Raw genomic sequence first — 17,644 nt, 5'->3', positions numbered from 1 at the left:
CGTTCTGTTTCTCATGTAGCAGTAGCCGTATGTGACACTAATGGAAAATAACAGCTCTGCTCTGGTCATTTTGGTCATCTGTGTGTTTGTTTGTGGCCCCTCTCTTGTCAGGAATGTGTGACCCCCACTTAGAGAAAGTTATAAAACACTCACCTTGTCTCACTTTGCTTTGAATTTCTTATCTGTGGAGTGTCAGACCCCCACTCTTCATGTGGTATAAAAACCCTGGTACAATCCCACCCTGTCAGACTCTATTTGGACACGGGTTAAGACTCTGCATCAGACTCTGGACACGGCCTTTAACCCGACTGTACTGCTGTAACTGATAATAAAGATCTACAGAACGATCCCCGTGCCTCTGCGCCTGTTGTTCATGCAAAAGAACAGAACCAACAATACATTTCATACAGTGCTGCTCTATTCTAAGAGACAGTGATGACCAACCCACTTTTCCACAGAGAAAACAGTGATGTGTTTAAATCCACTGCCTGTGATAAAACAAAGTTTGTGCTGAATGTGTTGATGTTTTACAGAGTTACATCTTTATGACCAGCAGGTGGCAGCAGTGTGTTATAAATCTATGTGTCTTCTGTCTTTCACCTTAAATAGGCTGTTTGATGTTTTGTTTGATTCATGTTCTTAAAAAGTCTTAATTTTTAGTTTCACTGCTATTGACTGTCAGACGTTTGGATGTTTGCGTTTTATTTTTGCCTTTCCCAGAGAAAAAAGTGCCTCCTGTTGCATGAAAAGTGATTAGACTGTTCACACTGACGTGAAAAAACATCAGATCCAAGTCACATTTGGGTGAATAAACGTGTTTTGAGCTGCAGTGTCAGCGTAGCTGTAGATATGTGTGTGTGTCGGTTTGTTCAAAAATGCTGCCTCTATTTCCTGTTTCATGAAGCTCGTTACTACGTTTTACTCTAATGGAGCCTGACGTTCAGTTCATGTCAAAAGCCGCTGTAGATGTTTGATTAGATTCATTAGAGAAGCTGTTCGTCCTGTGCATTAGACTGTGACTTTTATGATGTTTTATTAAGTTAGTGTCAGAGCAGTGAGGGAGATGTAAGAGACTCGGTGAACCCTGGTCTGAAGTTTAAGTCAGTGTTTTAGAAACGTTTTGAAACTTTGAATAAACGACATTTTGGACTTTGTTTCGTAAACAAGTTGTACATGTTTCAGATTTGTTATAAATGTTATGTTAATATGACATTATGTAGAAAAACAGATCTATTTCACTATTCTAACGCACAAACCCTGCATATTTAGGCTCAGTTCTTCTCTCAAACTGAAAACACTTTGTTCCACCTTGTGATGTCATCATGTGGTAAAACAGGAAGTGCTCCACTGTGTTTTTAAACTCCAAACACCTTCACTAGAATCATTTGGAGCATTTCAGACCTGGAATTGTCAATCTCTACTGAACTAAATGTAAAAGGAGCTGTTAACTTGAAAACTACCACTTCATGACATCACAAGGTGGAACAGAGCATTTTGAGCTTTGGAGATGTGACAGACTAATAATAAAGTGTTACTCAAACATGTGTGAATGAAACAAAACACAACTCCAGGTCTGTTTGTGAGGAATAAACAGCATTATAACATGACTTAAAGCTCACAAGAGTTATTTTCGTGTAATATTTGTGTTTTTTAAAGGTGCACTCTGTAACTTTTCTGGTGTGAGGGTGCACCACTAGCTTGTTTCCATGGAAAGCCAGTGGCGGAACCTCCTCCAGAAAAGTTACATAGTGCACCTTTAAATGTAGTATCATGTTATGTTAAAATTAGAACTTAAAATTAAACTATTGTTACGTTTATCATCAAATATCTCAGTTATTTTGTGTTTTTTTCATGTTTTGATTTGTCCTAGCTCCGCAATACTTTATATATTTAGACCCTCCGCCAGAAAAGTTACACAGTGCACCTTTAAATGTACTGTATATCTAAAACTATTGTCACGTTCTTGATTAATATAGATATTTTCATTCTGATATTTGTTCCTCTGCAGTTGGACTCGGAGCAGGAGGCTCTTCGCGCTCGTCTGAGAAACGCTCAGGACAAAGTGATGTACACTCTGGTGTCTGTCCCCGACGGAAACGACATCTCCTCCATCTTTGAACTGGACCCCACCACACTCCGAGGAGGCGACTCCATGGTGCCCAGGTAACCACTCTGTATAAAGGCACACTGTGGAACTTTGGCTTACTCTTTTTAAAGGGCCCATATTAGACTATTTTCTGATCTGATTTAATGTTGTTTCCTCATCACAAACAGACCTGCAGTTGTGTTTTGTTTCATTCACATATTTAACACACAAACCCTGCATATTTAGGCTGAGTTCTTCCATCAAACTGAAAACACCCTGTTCCACCTTGTGATGTCATCGTGTGGTAAAACAGGAAGTGCTCCACTGTGTTTTTAAACTCCACACACCTTCACGGGAATCATTTGGATCATTTCAGCCCTGGAATTGCCAATTTCTACTGAACTAAAGATAAAGGAGCTGCATGAAAATTACCACTTCATGACATCATAAGGTGGAACAGAGCATTTTGAGCTTTGGAGATGTACAGACTAATAATAAAGTGTTACTCAAACATGTGTGAATGAGACAAAATGCAACTGCAGGTCTGTTTTTGAGGAGGTAACAGGATCAGAACATGACTTAAAGCTCACAAGAGTCAATTTTGCGTAACGTAAGACGTTTAATGAAACTCTGTCTGGAGAGAATTAAAGCTGCACTGTGTAACTTTTCTGCTTTACAAAATATGTACGTTTCTTTTTAGCTTTTTCTTATTGATTTAAAAGACACTTGAGTGGTGTGTAGACTCAGTTTACTGTCCCTGGAGACATGTCCTTTGAAGGAGAGGAGTAGCTGTGTGTCCTCGTTCACTCTTGACCTTTTGAGATAAAGTCTAAAGATAAAGATATACTCTGGAGTTTTACTGTGACGTGTGGGTGGGACATTTAACGTTGAAAAACTGTGTCCCCTCTCTCTGTAACTGCTGCTGTCAGACTCGCCATTTTGGTCTTTAAAATGTTCGTATAAACCCGCTCTACATGATCCTGGGGTTTTTATTTCACTATTATGTCTGTAAATTAAGATATGAACATGAATAACGCGTTCTTTCTCTGAGGTTGCTCCCTTTAGCGTTAGCAATAGGTTCCTAATATTAAACTCAACAATACTGCGTTTGGAGAGTCTAAGGACATCTCCACATTTCTTTATCACACTGAGGATGACATATGTATTGGATATTCTAACGTTTTTTTATGAATGATTTTGACTTTAACCGATTGCATATTTTTTCAGAAACTCTTACGTCCGCCTGAGACACTTGTGCACAAACACCTGGGTCCACAGCACAAACCAGCCCATCGACAAAGAAGAGGAGAAGCCCGTCATGCTGCGAGTGAGTGTCTAGTTTAGGACTACAGGAACAACCCGGTACTGTGCCTGCTGTCGAGCTGATCTGATTTTATGCCATATTGTGGAATATTATAGCCAAAAGAACAACGTTTCCAGGGAGAAAAACAGGTTGAGATTCGCTTCCAAGTAAGAGTCAGGTTTGTGGAAAGGCATCGTGGTTTAGAGTAAGAGTGCAGGTTTTTTCAGTCAGTTTAATTTCAGAATCAGTGTTTTCACAGTTGGTCTTGTTTGGTGCTGGTTTTTGCCCAAATTGAGTCCTGATGTACACTTGGTTGGTCCTGCTTTAGTCCTGTTTTAGTCCTATTTTAGTCCTATTTTAGCCCTGGTTTAATCTTGTTTTAGTCCTGGTTTAGTCCTCTAGTCTAATTTGCTGGAGACAAATGCATGAATAAGTCTCTCTAAGTGTGGTTTTGACAGTTTACCTTTGATTTTTTACATGTTTTTAGATGGTAAAAAGCTGCAGATGTTATTGATTTGATGTGGCTGTTAAAGTTCAAATCTGAGTCCATTATTACCTCTAGATTTCTAGCCTGATTTGAAGGTTTTAGAGAGAGAGACTGGAGGTATCTGCTGACACTTTGTTTCTGTGGCCAAAGATGATGACTTCAGTCTTGTCTGAGTTTAGCTGGAGAAAGTTGTTTTGCCTCCACACACTGATCAGTTGGATGCAGTGACAGAGTGAATCCGCTGATCCATAGTTTAGTTCCAGCCGGATTCCAGTTTTGAGGTGGTGATTACTATTACTCAGTTTAGGTTATTATTTATGTATCAGCACAATACATCAGCATTTTGACAGTTAAATGTCAGATTTCGCCATAGATTTCTGACCTGTTTCCAGCTCTGTTTAAACTTATGGACATTTCATTTGCATTTTTCTGTATACAGATCGGTACGTCTGCACAGAAGGAGGATAAAGAGGCGTTTGCCATCGTCCCCGTGTCTCCGGCTGAAGTCCGAGATCTAGACTTTGCTAACGACGCTAGTAAAGTGTTAGCCTCCATCGCCGGAAAACTGGAGAAGGGAACTATCACGCAGAACGAGAGGAGGTACAGTTTTTTTGTTTTGTTTTACGGCTTCATGTGGACAATATAATGAAGCAAGATAATGCCATAATGCAGAACATTCCAGGGAAGGCACTCCTCTTCCATAAAAGTAGAATTTAAAATGTGCCTCTCTCCCTCTCCTTTTCAATAGACCTGTCACGATAACACATTTTAAATAGACTGTTTCATTAAAAGATATGAGCTGTTTTAGCACGGCTGCCAGAGCTTCTCTCTGCTTCATTCAGTCGTGTTGTGTCCAGTTAAAGACCTGCCTCTGTCACTGTTGTTTTTCCAACTCCCACAATGCATTGTGGTCTATATTGCCCAGTCTAGTGACCACTGATGCTCACTACTTTTCAAGGTGCATTGTGAGAAATTTTGAGTGCACTACTTTCTCACCAGTTGGACATTCAGATGCCACTAAAAATAGCATGAGCCCTAAATAGCGCCCCCTGTAGGAAGAGTGTGGACATTCGGACACAGCCAGTGAACCTGCCCTGACATCGTGACATGCTAATGCTAAAGTTTGTGTGTGTTACATTTCTTCACCAGAGCAGTTACCAAACTCCTGGAGGACCTGGTGTTTTTTGTGGTGGACATTCCCAACAACGGACAGGACGTTTTAGAAATTATGGTGAACAAACCCAACAGAGAGAGGCAGAAACTCATGAGGGAGCAGAACATTCTCAAACAGGTAAAGGTCAAAGGTCAAAAGGGACATTTTATGCTTTTGTTTTTTGTTATTTTGGTTTAAAATCTTGGGAACCTTTATAACCTTTGTATTCTACCCTCCTTAGACGGCTGTGTAGTTTGGCAGACAATGTTGAATGACTTTGGGTCATGTTTATTGTTCCATTGGTTCAAGTGCTTTACTTTTTAAAACTGTAAAATAAACAGTTACAGAAAACAAAATATCTCTGCATACAGGAAATAAAGACATTGAATCACATAAAAACACGACTAACAAATGCTAGCACAGGTTAGCAGTCGCTAGGTACTCAAATGAGCTGGTAATGACCCTGAATAACAACGTGAAGTCCGCTAGCATATGAATAGGGTCAAAAGGAAATCACAGTTACACAGAACAAGTCCAGACATATGCTCCCTTAACTCTGAGGAAGTTATTTCAGCACTTTTTAACACAAACTGCAGCTCTGACTCATAGCTGACAGAAAGAACATGGCTAATACCTCAACATTTACAAAAAACAAGCAACAAACAAGCCCACTAGAGGGCAATGTCCTTAAAGAGACAGCACACATTGACATTTGCAGTTTTTGGATTTCATTTTTGTGGCAAATTGTTGGGTTAAAACCATAACGAATCTCCAGTGGCAAAGAAAAAAATACAGCTAATTGACAACATGATGCTAACGTCATGCAAAAGGCTAAATGTTAAAAATCTAGTTAATAGCGCCATTTACATTTATTTTGGTCATTTTAATGCAAACTAGGTACATTTGCAGCTTTCTAGCCAAAAACCTCTAAACATTTGTGCCTTCAGTGGCCATTGTAGTTTCAAGTACTATGTGACATCACACAGGACTATTAGGTGTTTGTGATTACAAACTGGTTAGTGCACAGTTTAGCTGCTCTGTTGAAATGTGGTTGTGGGAGTGTATGTGTTTAATCACACTTTAATAACTACACTTTTAATAACTTTAATAAAGTATGAGCAAAAAAGTGCCATCACAACAAAGCGCAGCATGCTGTTTTCGCCACCTATGGATAGCTGCACAACACACTAGAGCAGCACATTTTTTTTCATGTGTAACAAGCCGAATCCTACGAGTATCACCGATTAAGAAAATAAAACTGGAGAAGGAATAGAAGGAAGTGTATACGTCGCAGTGGGCATATACCGGTGGAGGTTAAACGGGGGTAGATCAGCAAAAGGGCATCTTGAAAATAAGCGATTAAACATGAATCACTCCAACTACAACTTCAGAGGCTCAATGAGAAGAAATGACTAGAACATGGTTAAAAGCTCTGAAAAGTAAATTTAGCAGAATAGGTATGATTTAACAATGATTCAGGCTTAGTAACTGCTTTTTCATGTTTTATTAATATATATTTATTAATAATATATGAATAAGTCAATATATATAAAAAAAAACATCTTAAATTCCCTTCATTTGTGTGTTTAGATCTTTAAGCTGCTGCAGGCCCCGTTCACAGACAGTGGGGACGGGCCCATGCTGAGGCTGGAGGAGCTCGCAGACCAGAGACACGCCCCCTTCAGGCACATCTGCAGATTATGTTATAGAGTCCTCCGGCACTCACAGCAGGATTACAGGAAGAACCAGGTACTGCGCTTGCTTTCGGGCTGATTTTATTTTATGCCATACTGTGGAATATTATAGGCAAAATAACATTGTCTCAAATAGGAAGTGATCATGTGTGCACTTCCAGCTCCATCGACTCCAATTCATTTTATATTGAAAAACTGTAGCCCCTGCTGTCAGACTCATCATTTTGGTCTTAAATGTTCGTATTAATCCGCTCTACATGATCCTGGAATTTTTATTTCACTATTGTGTCTGTAACTCAAGATATGGACATTTTTAAGAGGCAAATCTGGCGCCTTCTTTCGCTGAAGTTTCTCCTGCTCACTTTAGCAACACGTTTGATTGACAGCGTTGCTAAGCCTCGATGAGCTTCATTTGGAGCCGAACGCTGTGGATGATGTCACAATCTCTTAGTCCACTTCTTTATACAGTCTATGGTTGAGACTCTCCTCCAAGTAAGAGTTAGATTTGTGGAGAGGAAAGCCCGATTACAGTAAGAGTACACGTTTTTTTCAGTCATCTTAATTTCAGAATCAGTGTATTTACAGTTGTTCTTGTTTGGTGCTGGTTTTTGCCCAGTTTGAGTCCTGATGTAAACTTGATTTGGTCCTGTTTTAGTCATGTTTCAGTCCTTTTTCAGTCCTGGTTTAGTCCTGGTTTATTCCTGATTTAGTCCTAATTTAGTGTTGTTTTAGTCCTGTTTTAATCCTGTTTTAGTCCTGATTTAGTTCTGCTTTAGTCCTGGTTTAGTCCTGTTTTAATCCTGGTTTAGTCCTGATTTAGTTCTGCTTTAGTCCTGGTTTAGTCCTGTTTTAGTCCTGTTTTGGTCCTGTTTTAGTCCTGGTTTAGTCCTGTTTTAGTTCTGATCAAGTCCATGTTTAGTCCCAGGTTTAGTCCCAGGTTTAGTCCCAGGTTTAGTCCCAGTTGGGTTACTCCTGCACTTGGTTGTCATTACACTTACGTGCTTGTTCTGTCCTTTTGTTCCTCAGGAGTACATTGCCAAACAGTTCCGGTTCATGCAGAAGCAAATTGGGTACGACGTCCTTGCAGAGGATACGATCACAGCTCTGCTCCACAACAACCGTAAACTACTGGAGAAACACATCACCGCCGCAGAAATCGACACCTTCGTCAGTCTGGTCCGAAAGAACCGCGAGCCCAGGTTTGAACCAGGTTGAACAAAGTTGAGCCAGTCTGAATCAGTCTGAATCAGTCTGAACCAGTCTGAACCAGTCTGAACTAGTCTGAACCAGGTTGATCCAGTCTGAACCAATCTGAACTAGTTTGAACCAGTTTGAACCAGTCTGAACTAGTCTGAACTTGTCTGAACTAGTCTGAACTAGTCTGAACTAGTCTGAACCAGTCTGAACCAGTCTGAACCAGTCTGAGTTAGTCTGAATCAGTCGTAACCACTTTCAACCAGTTTGAACCAGTCTGAACCAGTCTGATCCAGTCTGAACTCCTTAAAGGTGCAGTATCTGATTTTTACCATCTTAAAATTTTTTTAAAGGGGTTGCAGTGGTCCAAAGTTACTCCTCACTCACCTTATGCATTCTGAGAATCCTAATTACTCACCATAATGGGTTTATAAGCACTTTTCCCAACTTTCAAAGACCAGAGCAGTCAACTATCATGCTAACCATGCACTTCTCTGACAATAAAATGCTCTATAATTAAATGCAGACCTATTGTTTATAACTGTGGTATATCATTTGCTCATGTAAAAATCTTTACATATATATTTTTGATATAATTCAGATTTGTTTTACTAAAAGAGAATTGCCAGTTTTAGTCTGTTTTCCCAGATAGTCCCAGTTTACTTATTGTTCAATTTAAATTCTAGCTTATTCCTGGTATAGACTGTTATAAAAAAGAAAATAAATAAATAAATACATAATAAGGATAAAACATGTACATATAGATATACAATGTGATAGTAATAATGATAATAATAATAATAGTAGTAATAGTAACACAAAATCATACCTAACAGACAAAAAAAAAAAGAAAAAGTAAAATTATAAAAATAATCCCATCCAGGTTTGTATTTCCTCTATACAGTAATTCCTCGATAAGAGGGAGATGTTTGATCAGATCTGATTCCAATCCCACTCTAAGTGATCCCTCAATTCACTTTTCCAAAAAGGCTCAATTATTTCATTAAATTAGAGATATTGGTGGTGTGTTCTCTGCAGGTTCCTGGATTACCTGTCAGATCTGTGTGTGTCTATGAACAAGTCCATCCCTGTGACTCAGGAGCTGATCTGTAACGCCGTCCTGGACCCGGCCAACGCCGACATCCTCATAGAAACCAAGTAAGACTAAAGCACTTTCAACTGTCATGTCCAATAAAAAGACAAGAGGTACAGTGCATATCCTTAAAGTTGCACTGTGTAACTTTTCTGGTGGGGAGACATCAGACTGTCAAGATAACGTGATCATGGGCGCGCTTCCAGCTCCATCGACTCTGGCTCCCATTCACATTCTATTGAAAAACTATGTTCTGTTCCTTCTCTCTCTAACTGCTGCTGTCAGACTCATTATTTTGTTCTTAAATATTCATATTAACCTCCTCTACATGATCGCGGGGTTTTTATTTCACCTTTGTGTCTGTAAATCAAGATATGAACATTAATAACAGACAAATCATGCGCCTTCTTTACCTTTCACATTTTCAAAAATCCTCCGACCTGCTTTCACCTTTCTGGTTCATCGTTCCAGACTGGTGCTGTCTCGCTTTGAGATCGAGGGGGAACATTTGGGAGAGAATGCAGAGGAGTCTGAGGAGGACGAGGAGGAGGTGTGGCTCTTCTGGAAGGACAGTAACAAAGAGATCCGCAGTAAAAGCATCAGAGAACTGGCCCAGGACGCCAAAGAGGGGCAGAAGGACGACCAGGAAGTGGTCAGCTACTACAGGTACTGCACTAGTTTAGTTTGACCACTTTATATGTGGTCTTGAATGTTGATTTGAAGATATATCGATGCCTTTTCTCAGTCCTCTGTGTTATTGTTTTTCCTTTTTTCCTCCTAAACTGCCCTGTTTGGTTTGACCCGAACGGACCATGAGTCTCTCTGATTGGTTAATCCAACTGTCAGTCACATCCTCTGAAATCAGGGACACAAGATACGGTTCCAGGTCCACGTGTCTTTGTAAAAATACTTCTGCTACGACAATACAAATCTTTATCAAAATCACTACATTTGAAGCTTTATAAGATCTCAAAGTTTGTACGAAATACTTTTACTTTTTATTCTTTAAGTACATCTTTAAGCATGTACTTAAGATTTGTCCATTTGACAGATTTAATTTTGTCTCTTTCTATGGATCAGACCTGGAAGACTGAGGGATTACACAGACAATGACAATTGACGCACATCCTTTTTTTTTCAAAAATCCAGCCAGTCTTTCCATATATTCTCAAATTTCTCTGTTTCTAATCTTAAAGTATAAGTCAATTTCTCCATAACATAAATATCGTTCATCAGATCAACCCAGTTTTCTATTTTTGGTGCCTCTGCCCTTAAACATTTCCTAGTAGTACCCTTTTTCCCCACTAGCAACATGATCCTAGACATTCTGATATTCAAGTTCTTTTTACAATTAGCATCACGTTTACCCAAATAGAAAAATTCATAAGTATAAGGAAGGTCAATATTGAGTACTTTATCTACAGGGGAGGGAAAAGTGAAGGAGGAACAACACATGGAGAAAGGCCTCTCGGCCTGTGGATATCTAAAATGGGCCTTAGAACTTAGAGAGCTACAAAACAGGACAACAGGGAATCTGAACCTACAAGGAAAGGTGTAACTATTACTTACACAGTGGGTGTGTCTGAAAAACCTCAGAGAATTTTTAGACAGTTTGAGATTCTGGTCCATTTCAAACCTACAAATACTTTAAGACAGAAACTGGTTCACACAAAGGACAAAACCCCGAGCCATAGACAAAGTAATGTAGTCTACTCCATCAGTGTAGTGAAGAGTGCAGTGAGCCTTACGCTGGAGAAACTAAACAGTCACTCCATAAGAGGATGTACCAACACCGTTGAAAGAGCTCCTCTGGACCCCAGTCCGCCGTGCATCTCCATCTCAAAGACACTAACTACTCCTTTGAAGATAGTGAGGTACAGATCTTAGCCAAAGAAAGAAAGTTGTACTCATACCGTAAGACAGACATACTTTATCTACACAGTTCTTTAAATCTGCCCAGTAATTCTGTACCGAGGGACCAGTCCAAAAAATATGAACATTGTTTTCGAACTCTTCCCCGTCTCCAACGGCTCGTCCCTCGATACTTTGTCTGAGCCGGAGCTCTAAAAAATCTCACTACATTTTTCCAGGCATGCTCTCTCCAAATTAAAGATGATGTTGTTTTCCATATATGTTGTTTAGTCTCATTCTACTCCTCTGTCAAATGTATATTTACTTCAACTTCCCATTTCCTTTTTATATATTGTATGTCTTCACTTTTTAAGTTTTCTAACCCTGTGTATACTTAAGTAGATTTTCATGTGATACTTTTACTTTTACCTGAGTACTGGTATAAAACACGTGAAAGGTTGGGCATCTGTCGTGAAACTGACAAATGCACTTAGCACTGTCCATCCTGTCCTTCAGGTACCAGCTGAACCTGTTTGCTCGGATGTGTTTGGACCGGCAGTACTTGGCCATCAATAAGATCTCGGGTCAGCTGGACGTGGACCTCATATTGAGATGCATGTCGGACGAGGACTTGCCCTTTGACCTCCGCGCCTCCTTCTGTCGCATGATGCTGCACATGCACGTGGACCGCGACCCCCAGGAGCAGGTCACGCCCGTCAAATACGCCCGTCTGTGGTCCGAGATCCCCTCTGAGATCGCAATAGATGAGTGAGTATTTATTAAAACGATTATAAGGAACTTTTTAAACTTGTTTGTAGTATAATAAGATTTGAGCTGTTCTATCACTCATTATTGACAATAGCTAATGACTCAAGTGTTTCATTCTGATATTTATTTATTGCAGCTCACGTTTTTAACAGTACTGTACACTAGAGGGCAGTTCTTGTAGTACTAGACTTAAGTAAAAATTTAAGGTATCTGTACTTTACTTGAGTACATTTTTAAGTGGATACTTTTTACTACATTTGAGAGCAGTATCTGCACTTTCTACTCCACTACATTTTTGAACTGGACTGAAAAGTAAAAATATTTTTTATTATAGTGTGAGACCTGCTGAAAAGTCTGAGGGTTTATTTTTTTAACACATTCAGAATTTGTACAAAACAAAAATATACAAATGAAAACAGAAAAAAAAAAAAAAAATTAAGTTGTTTCTGTTGAACAAAATTCAACTCAAATATTTATTAAAATCACCACATTTGAAGCTTTATAAGTCTCAAAGCCTGTGTGAAATACTTTTAAGTACATTTTTAAACAGGTACTTGAATATTTTTACTTCAGTCAATTTTTCATGTGATACTTTTACTTTTACCTGAGTATTCTTTGCTCCAGTATCTGTAGTTTTACTTAAGTAACAAAATGAGTACCGCTACTTGTTCCATCTCTGGTAAAGGGGTCACTGGAGGAGTACTGTGTCAGTATTGTACTACTATGTAAGTAGTTTCAGTATTATCAGTACAATCACTTATCCAGATCTTTATAAAGCAGTTTATCACTTTGTTATTGTGACAGAGCTAATCACATTTTTATTTTTTATACATGAATACTGGTTTCAATCTTAAATTCAGCAACTCGAACAAGAACATTAGTGCTTTATAACAGAAAAAAATAAAAAGCTGCTGGTCTCCAATAGACAAGACAACACAGGTTTATTTATAGAGTTTAAACTACACAAAGTAATTCAGAAAGCGTCAGAAAGAAGCTTTAAAACCCCTTAGCATTCCGGGTCATTTTGGTGAAATTGCCTTTGTCTTAGTAAAGGTGGCTCAGTGGCTCAGTGGCTCAGTGGCTCAGTGGTTAGAGCTTTGGTCCCGCAACCCGAAGGAGGATCGAGTCCCACTCGGACCAATTTCTGTCGTGATGATTGGTGGTGGTCAGGGGGCGCAGATTGGCATTAGCTAATGATTACACATAATACACATTTGACCCACAATTAAGTTAATAGCAGAATAAACCACGCTTACTGATCAGGAACAGCATCCAGTCCATCAAAACATAAGGTCCTCAGCTCCTCAGTCCATCATGAGATTTTCACTCGGTTCCACGAACCGCTCCGGGTCCGAGATGCCTCTAGTTTAAGTTGTACAAACATCCACAGTATCCGCGGTCGCGTACTTTGTCCTTTGTTTTGTCCGTTTCGTCATGTTTAAAACGCAAAACTGCTGCGTAAAATTACGCAATATGCGCATAATTTTACGCGCAGATCTTTATATCCAGTCAGTTTTTACGCACACAACAAACTCCGTCTGTTTACAGTAAACCACTGCATGTGATGCATCAGCGTGTTCCGCAGTTCATGGGCTTTAAGAGGAAAACATCACTAAATGTGTGTAATGTAACAGCCTGATTCTACAAGGGGGAGAGTGGGGCGTATTCCTCCAGTCATCTGTAGCTCTCATTCACTGTCCGCGGCTCCAGTAACCCACAGCCCCCACCTTATTGGCAAACTTTGGTGTCAATCACAAGCTAACAAGTTTGTTTTGCGCTGAGGAACAAAATTGGCGCTGTCAGAAGTTTATTATGCCTGAAACTGACAAAAGAAATGCAGAGAAGTGACGGAACAGATTTCACTTTCCTGCAGCAGATTGGACATGGAGGCTCTAACTTCCTTTGTGGACATAATTTCTTGACTGGATTATATTCTCTGGACCTTTACGGAACGAATGAGACCAACTTTGTGTGAATATGTTGATGTTTGACAGAACCAGAGCGCTCAATGGTAAGTGAAGTCCAAATCCACATTCCTGACTTCTCTGTAAAAACGGCTTTCCTATCAGCACTGTGGTGATTCGAGGTGTAAATGGTTTACATATTCAGAAAGATGAATGCCGTAGCTTTCATTTGATGTGTAGATTGTTTGTGTGGGTGACGCAGAAATACACGTACATTGCTGTAAAGTTGTAACGCTCGCGGGCCGTCGGAACGCTAAGTGGTTTTAAAGGGTCACTGATCTATAGGCGAGGATGTTTACCTTCCAAAATTTTTTATTTCACTTTGTGCTTCAGCTGTGTCCTGGGTTGTATTCTGATTCATGCTGCTTCATCTCCCCTCTCCTTCTGTCTGGTCACAGTTATGATAACGACGGCACCTCTAAAGATGACATAAAGGAGCGTTTTTCTCAGACGATGGAGTTTGTGGAGAATTACCTCAGAGACGTCGTGTGTCAGAGCTTCCCCTTCGCCGACAAAGAGAAGAACAAGCTCACGTTTGAGGTCAGACACAGGCTCATAGGCTTAGATCTTTATTCATACAAATATCAATACAAAATATATAAGGAAGCCATGTTCTGGTATTTAAAGCTATTTGATGTTTTTCTTACCAGTAGATGTCAGATGTAAAACTCCATCCTCCCTCCCTTCGTTATCAATTTTAAATGTTTTTAGTTTTGAAAATTGCTACACAACATGTTTTAACCCCACGTTTATGATCCAGAAACTGTTTTTAAAATGTTTTTATTGGAAGTACGTACACAAAATAGTAGCATGTTATAGCTCCTATATACAAAACACTCATCTGTCGTAACGGCTAGTGCGGGTGCGGACCAAGGAGTGCAGACTCGGGGCAAGTTGACAGGGTTTATTTACAGTTTGTGCTAAAACAGTTTTCAATAGTTCGTTTAACACACGGGAGCAGGAGGCAGATCAGACGGGCGCAGTGCAGAGCAGGAACAGGAAAACCATGACCGGAACAAGGACAGGATCGGGATGAGACCAGGGCAAGCCAAGCAGGGAGCGGGCACGGAGACAGCCAGGGCCGGAGCACAACGGGACAAGGAACAGGAGGCAAGGCAGAGGGGTGGACTATACCGGAGCTGGAGCGCGCAGAGGCAGGAGCAGGAACGAGCGAGAGCAGGAATGTTGACACGCGGGCGGTCTGGCTCCGAGTGTCTTCTGCCGAGCCCTCATATACTCGGCAGCAGGTGGAGGTAATTGCGCTGATGCGCTCCAGGTGCGCGCGGGAGGAGTCAGGAACTCCACCCAGCTCCAAGCAGACAGGTAGGGGAGGGGGAGAGAGCACAGGAGGACAGATAATCCAGGCCCCATGACAGTATTCAGTGCGTCACAATACAGGCTTACTCACACATGAATTTGTCGTCACACTTAGAGTAATTTAATGATGAGGGAAAAAAGACATTACATCATCGTTAAGTCTCTCATTTTTGATTCCAGGTGGTGAATCTGGCCAGAAATCTGATTTATTTTGGCTTCTATAACTTCAGCGACTTGTTGAGACTCACCAAGATCCTGTTGGCGATTCTCGACTGTGTCCACGTCAGCACCATGTTCCCCTTTAACAGCCTCCACAAGGGCGACGAGAGCAAAGGTGGGATCACGGAAGGACTCTTCAGTTTCAGTGTAGTATCTCCTCCCTTCAGACTGATATAAGGCAGTGACTTGTACGGTAGAACCCTGTCAGACCTGAAGAAGCCTCTTGGATGACAAAAGATTCACTACAAAAACTTGTGTTTAATTTCAATACTAAGGAAAAGAGTCAAAACGTCGTTCCCTGTGTGGTCCATGTAGTCTCTGAACAGGACAAACTGGAGGAGAGAGAGGGGAGGGAGGGGAGGGAGAGACAGAGGGGATAGAGAGACAGGGGGAGGAGAGAGAGACAGACAGAGGGGGAAGAGAGAGACGTAGGATGGAAAGAGAGAGAGAGGCAGAGGGGGAGGAGAGAGAGAGAGAGACAGAGGGAGCAAAGAGAGAGATAGAGAGGGGAGAGAGCGACAGAGAGGGAGGAGAGAGAGACAGGCAAGGTGGCGAGAGAGACCGGGGAAAGAGAGAGACATGCGGGGTGGAGAGAGCGACAAAGGGGGAGGACAGAGTGACAGGTGGGGTGGAGAGAGATAGAGGGGAAGAGAGATATAGAGGAGGGCGAGAGAGAGACAGAGGGGGAAGAGAGAGAGAAAGAAAGAGTGAAGAGCGTTAGTTGGCTGGCAAATCAAGACTTATCAGTCTGGTCCAGTGTTGTCACGATTCTAACATTTCAAACTTGACTTTTCGATATCAAGGAATAGATTCGATACTTGATATCGATTCTGATACCACAATGATAATGAAAACACTTTCTTTAGACAATATACTGTGATTTTCCACATTAAATGGTAGTACTTTGTTTTCTATTCCCATGTGTCTTATATCTGTGTAATCCCTCCAGTAGGTTCATAGTGGTCCATGGTGTGTACTAGTCTTTGTGTCTTATACTTGTGAAAGATACAGCTCAACATCATTCTAAAGGTTCATTTCTGTCCTGTGAATGGGACTTTTTAGTATCGATACCTGCTCAAATGAATATCTAGTTTTGATATTACTTTTAGTATCAATTAATATCTGACTTTACTCCTTTAAACAAAAACATTAGTTCCAAGCTGTGATTTTCTGTGGTTGTCCTCAAACTCCCTCGTTGCCTGTGTGCTTTTAGGCAGTAACGTGATGCGGTCCATTCATGGTGTGGGGGAGCTCATGTCTCAGGTGGTGCTCAGAGGAGGAGGCTTCTTGCCCACAGCCTCCACCACCTCCACCTCCAGAGACGTGGCCAAAGCCCAAACAGAGCCCGAGAAACAAGACATCCTCGTCATGGACACCAAGCTCAAGATCATCGAGATACTGCAGGTATTTATTCCAGGATTATTTATGTTTTTGTTTATAGCCTACTATCTTCACTGTAACTGTTGTAATACACTGTAGTAGTCCGGAGGCTGGAGTTCTAACCATAGAGTGTAAATATAAATGGAGATAGCTAACGTGCTAGCCGCCAAGTTTCAAATAGGAAGTGAACATGGACGCACTTCTGACTCCATCGACTCTGTGGACTTGTGGGTGACGTCACACTCATTTAGTCCACTTCTTTATACAGTCTGTGGTTCTAATGCAGTACAAGGTTATTTACATCAGTAGAGGTCCCAGCACCCGGAGACATGAACCCTCAACACAGTGGGATAGTGTTGTCTGTTCTAGTCAAGTGCAGTCCAGTCTGATTATGCTTCCGTTGTAGGGAGTATTATACCTCTGGTGACATAAGTCAAGACAACAAGGACTGAGCTGGCAGTGAGTTACAGTTACTGCGCATACACAATTTTACAGTTTGTATTATTCACAAGGATTGGCAGCCATTTGCCAAATTACAGTGAAAGTTAAGATAATGTGACATAAACAGCCAGATTAAAAAGTACTTCACATTTTGGTCACTTTTTGGAGTTTAGATGGAATTTTAACTTTTGCTTCTAAAATTCTTGCAAATATTACTTTTTGATCTTACAATTTGACTGTGACCTGAATAATCATGGTAATCAGGCGTGGAAGGTAAAGAAGTAAAAGTAGCAAAATAGTGTACTTAAGTATAAATGTTAGGTATCGCTACTTTACTTTATATTTTGCAGTGGATACTTTTTACTTTTACTTCACTACAATTGAGAGCAGTATCTGTACTTTATACTCAATTACATTTTTGAACAGGACTGAAAAGTATTTTTTATTATTGTCTGAGACCTGCTGAAAAGGCTAAGGATTTATTTCTAACACATTCATAATTTGAGCAAAACAAAAATATACAAATAAAAACAGCCAGAAAAAACTATTGATTCAATGGTCTCTGTTGAACAAAATCCAGCTAAAAATCTCAAAATCTGCGTGAAATACTTTAACTTTTTACTCTATAAGTACATTTTTAAACAGGTATTTAAATACTTTTACTTAAGTAGATTTTTTCATGTGAAACTTTTAC

The 17,644-nt window shown here is 40.3% G+C and overlaps 1 protein-coding gene across 3 annotated transcripts in view; it reads left to right on the top strand.

Moving 5' to 3' along the window:
- Nucleotides 1-17,644, top strand: part of LOC117370699 (inositol 1,4,5-trisphosphate receptor type 1) — a 177,087-nt gene that overhangs the window by 51,672 nt on the left and 107,771 nt on the right. For all 3 annotated transcript variants that reach the window (XM_055222037.1, XM_055222035.1, XM_055222036.1), the window contains exons 12-23: nucleotides 2,009-2,163; nucleotides 3,314-3,413; nucleotides 4,316-4,476; nucleotides 5,026-5,167; nucleotides 6,620-6,778; nucleotides 7,750-7,922; nucleotides 8,956-9,075; nucleotides 9,482-9,676; nucleotides 11,378-11,629; nucleotides 13,992-14,133; nucleotides 15,091-15,244; nucleotides 16,343-16,533. In XM_055222037.1, the coding sequence (XP_055078012.1) occupies nucleotides 2,009-2,163; nucleotides 3,314-3,413; nucleotides 4,316-4,476; nucleotides 5,026-5,167; nucleotides 6,620-6,778; nucleotides 7,750-7,922; nucleotides 8,956-9,075; nucleotides 9,482-9,676; nucleotides 11,378-11,629; nucleotides 13,992-14,133; nucleotides 15,091-15,244; nucleotides 16,343-16,533 (1,944 nt within the window). The remainder of the gene's footprint in view (nucleotides 1-2,008; nucleotides 2,164-3,313; nucleotides 3,414-4,315; nucleotides 4,477-5,025; nucleotides 5,168-6,619; nucleotides 6,779-7,749; nucleotides 7,923-8,955; nucleotides 9,076-9,481; nucleotides 9,677-11,377; nucleotides 11,630-13,991; nucleotides 14,134-15,090; nucleotides 15,245-16,342; nucleotides 16,534-17,644) is intronic.

Source organism: Periophthalmus magnuspinnatus, chromosome 5 (assembly GCF_009829125.3).
Source record: "Periophthalmus magnuspinnatus isolate fPerMag1 chromosome 5, fPerMag1.2.pri, whole genome shotgun sequence".
Lineage (NCBI taxonomy): Eukaryota > Metazoa > Chordata > Actinopteri > Gobiiformes > Gobiidae > Periophthalmus > Periophthalmus magnuspinnatus.
This window is presented reverse-complemented; position numbering and strand designations above follow the sequence as displayed.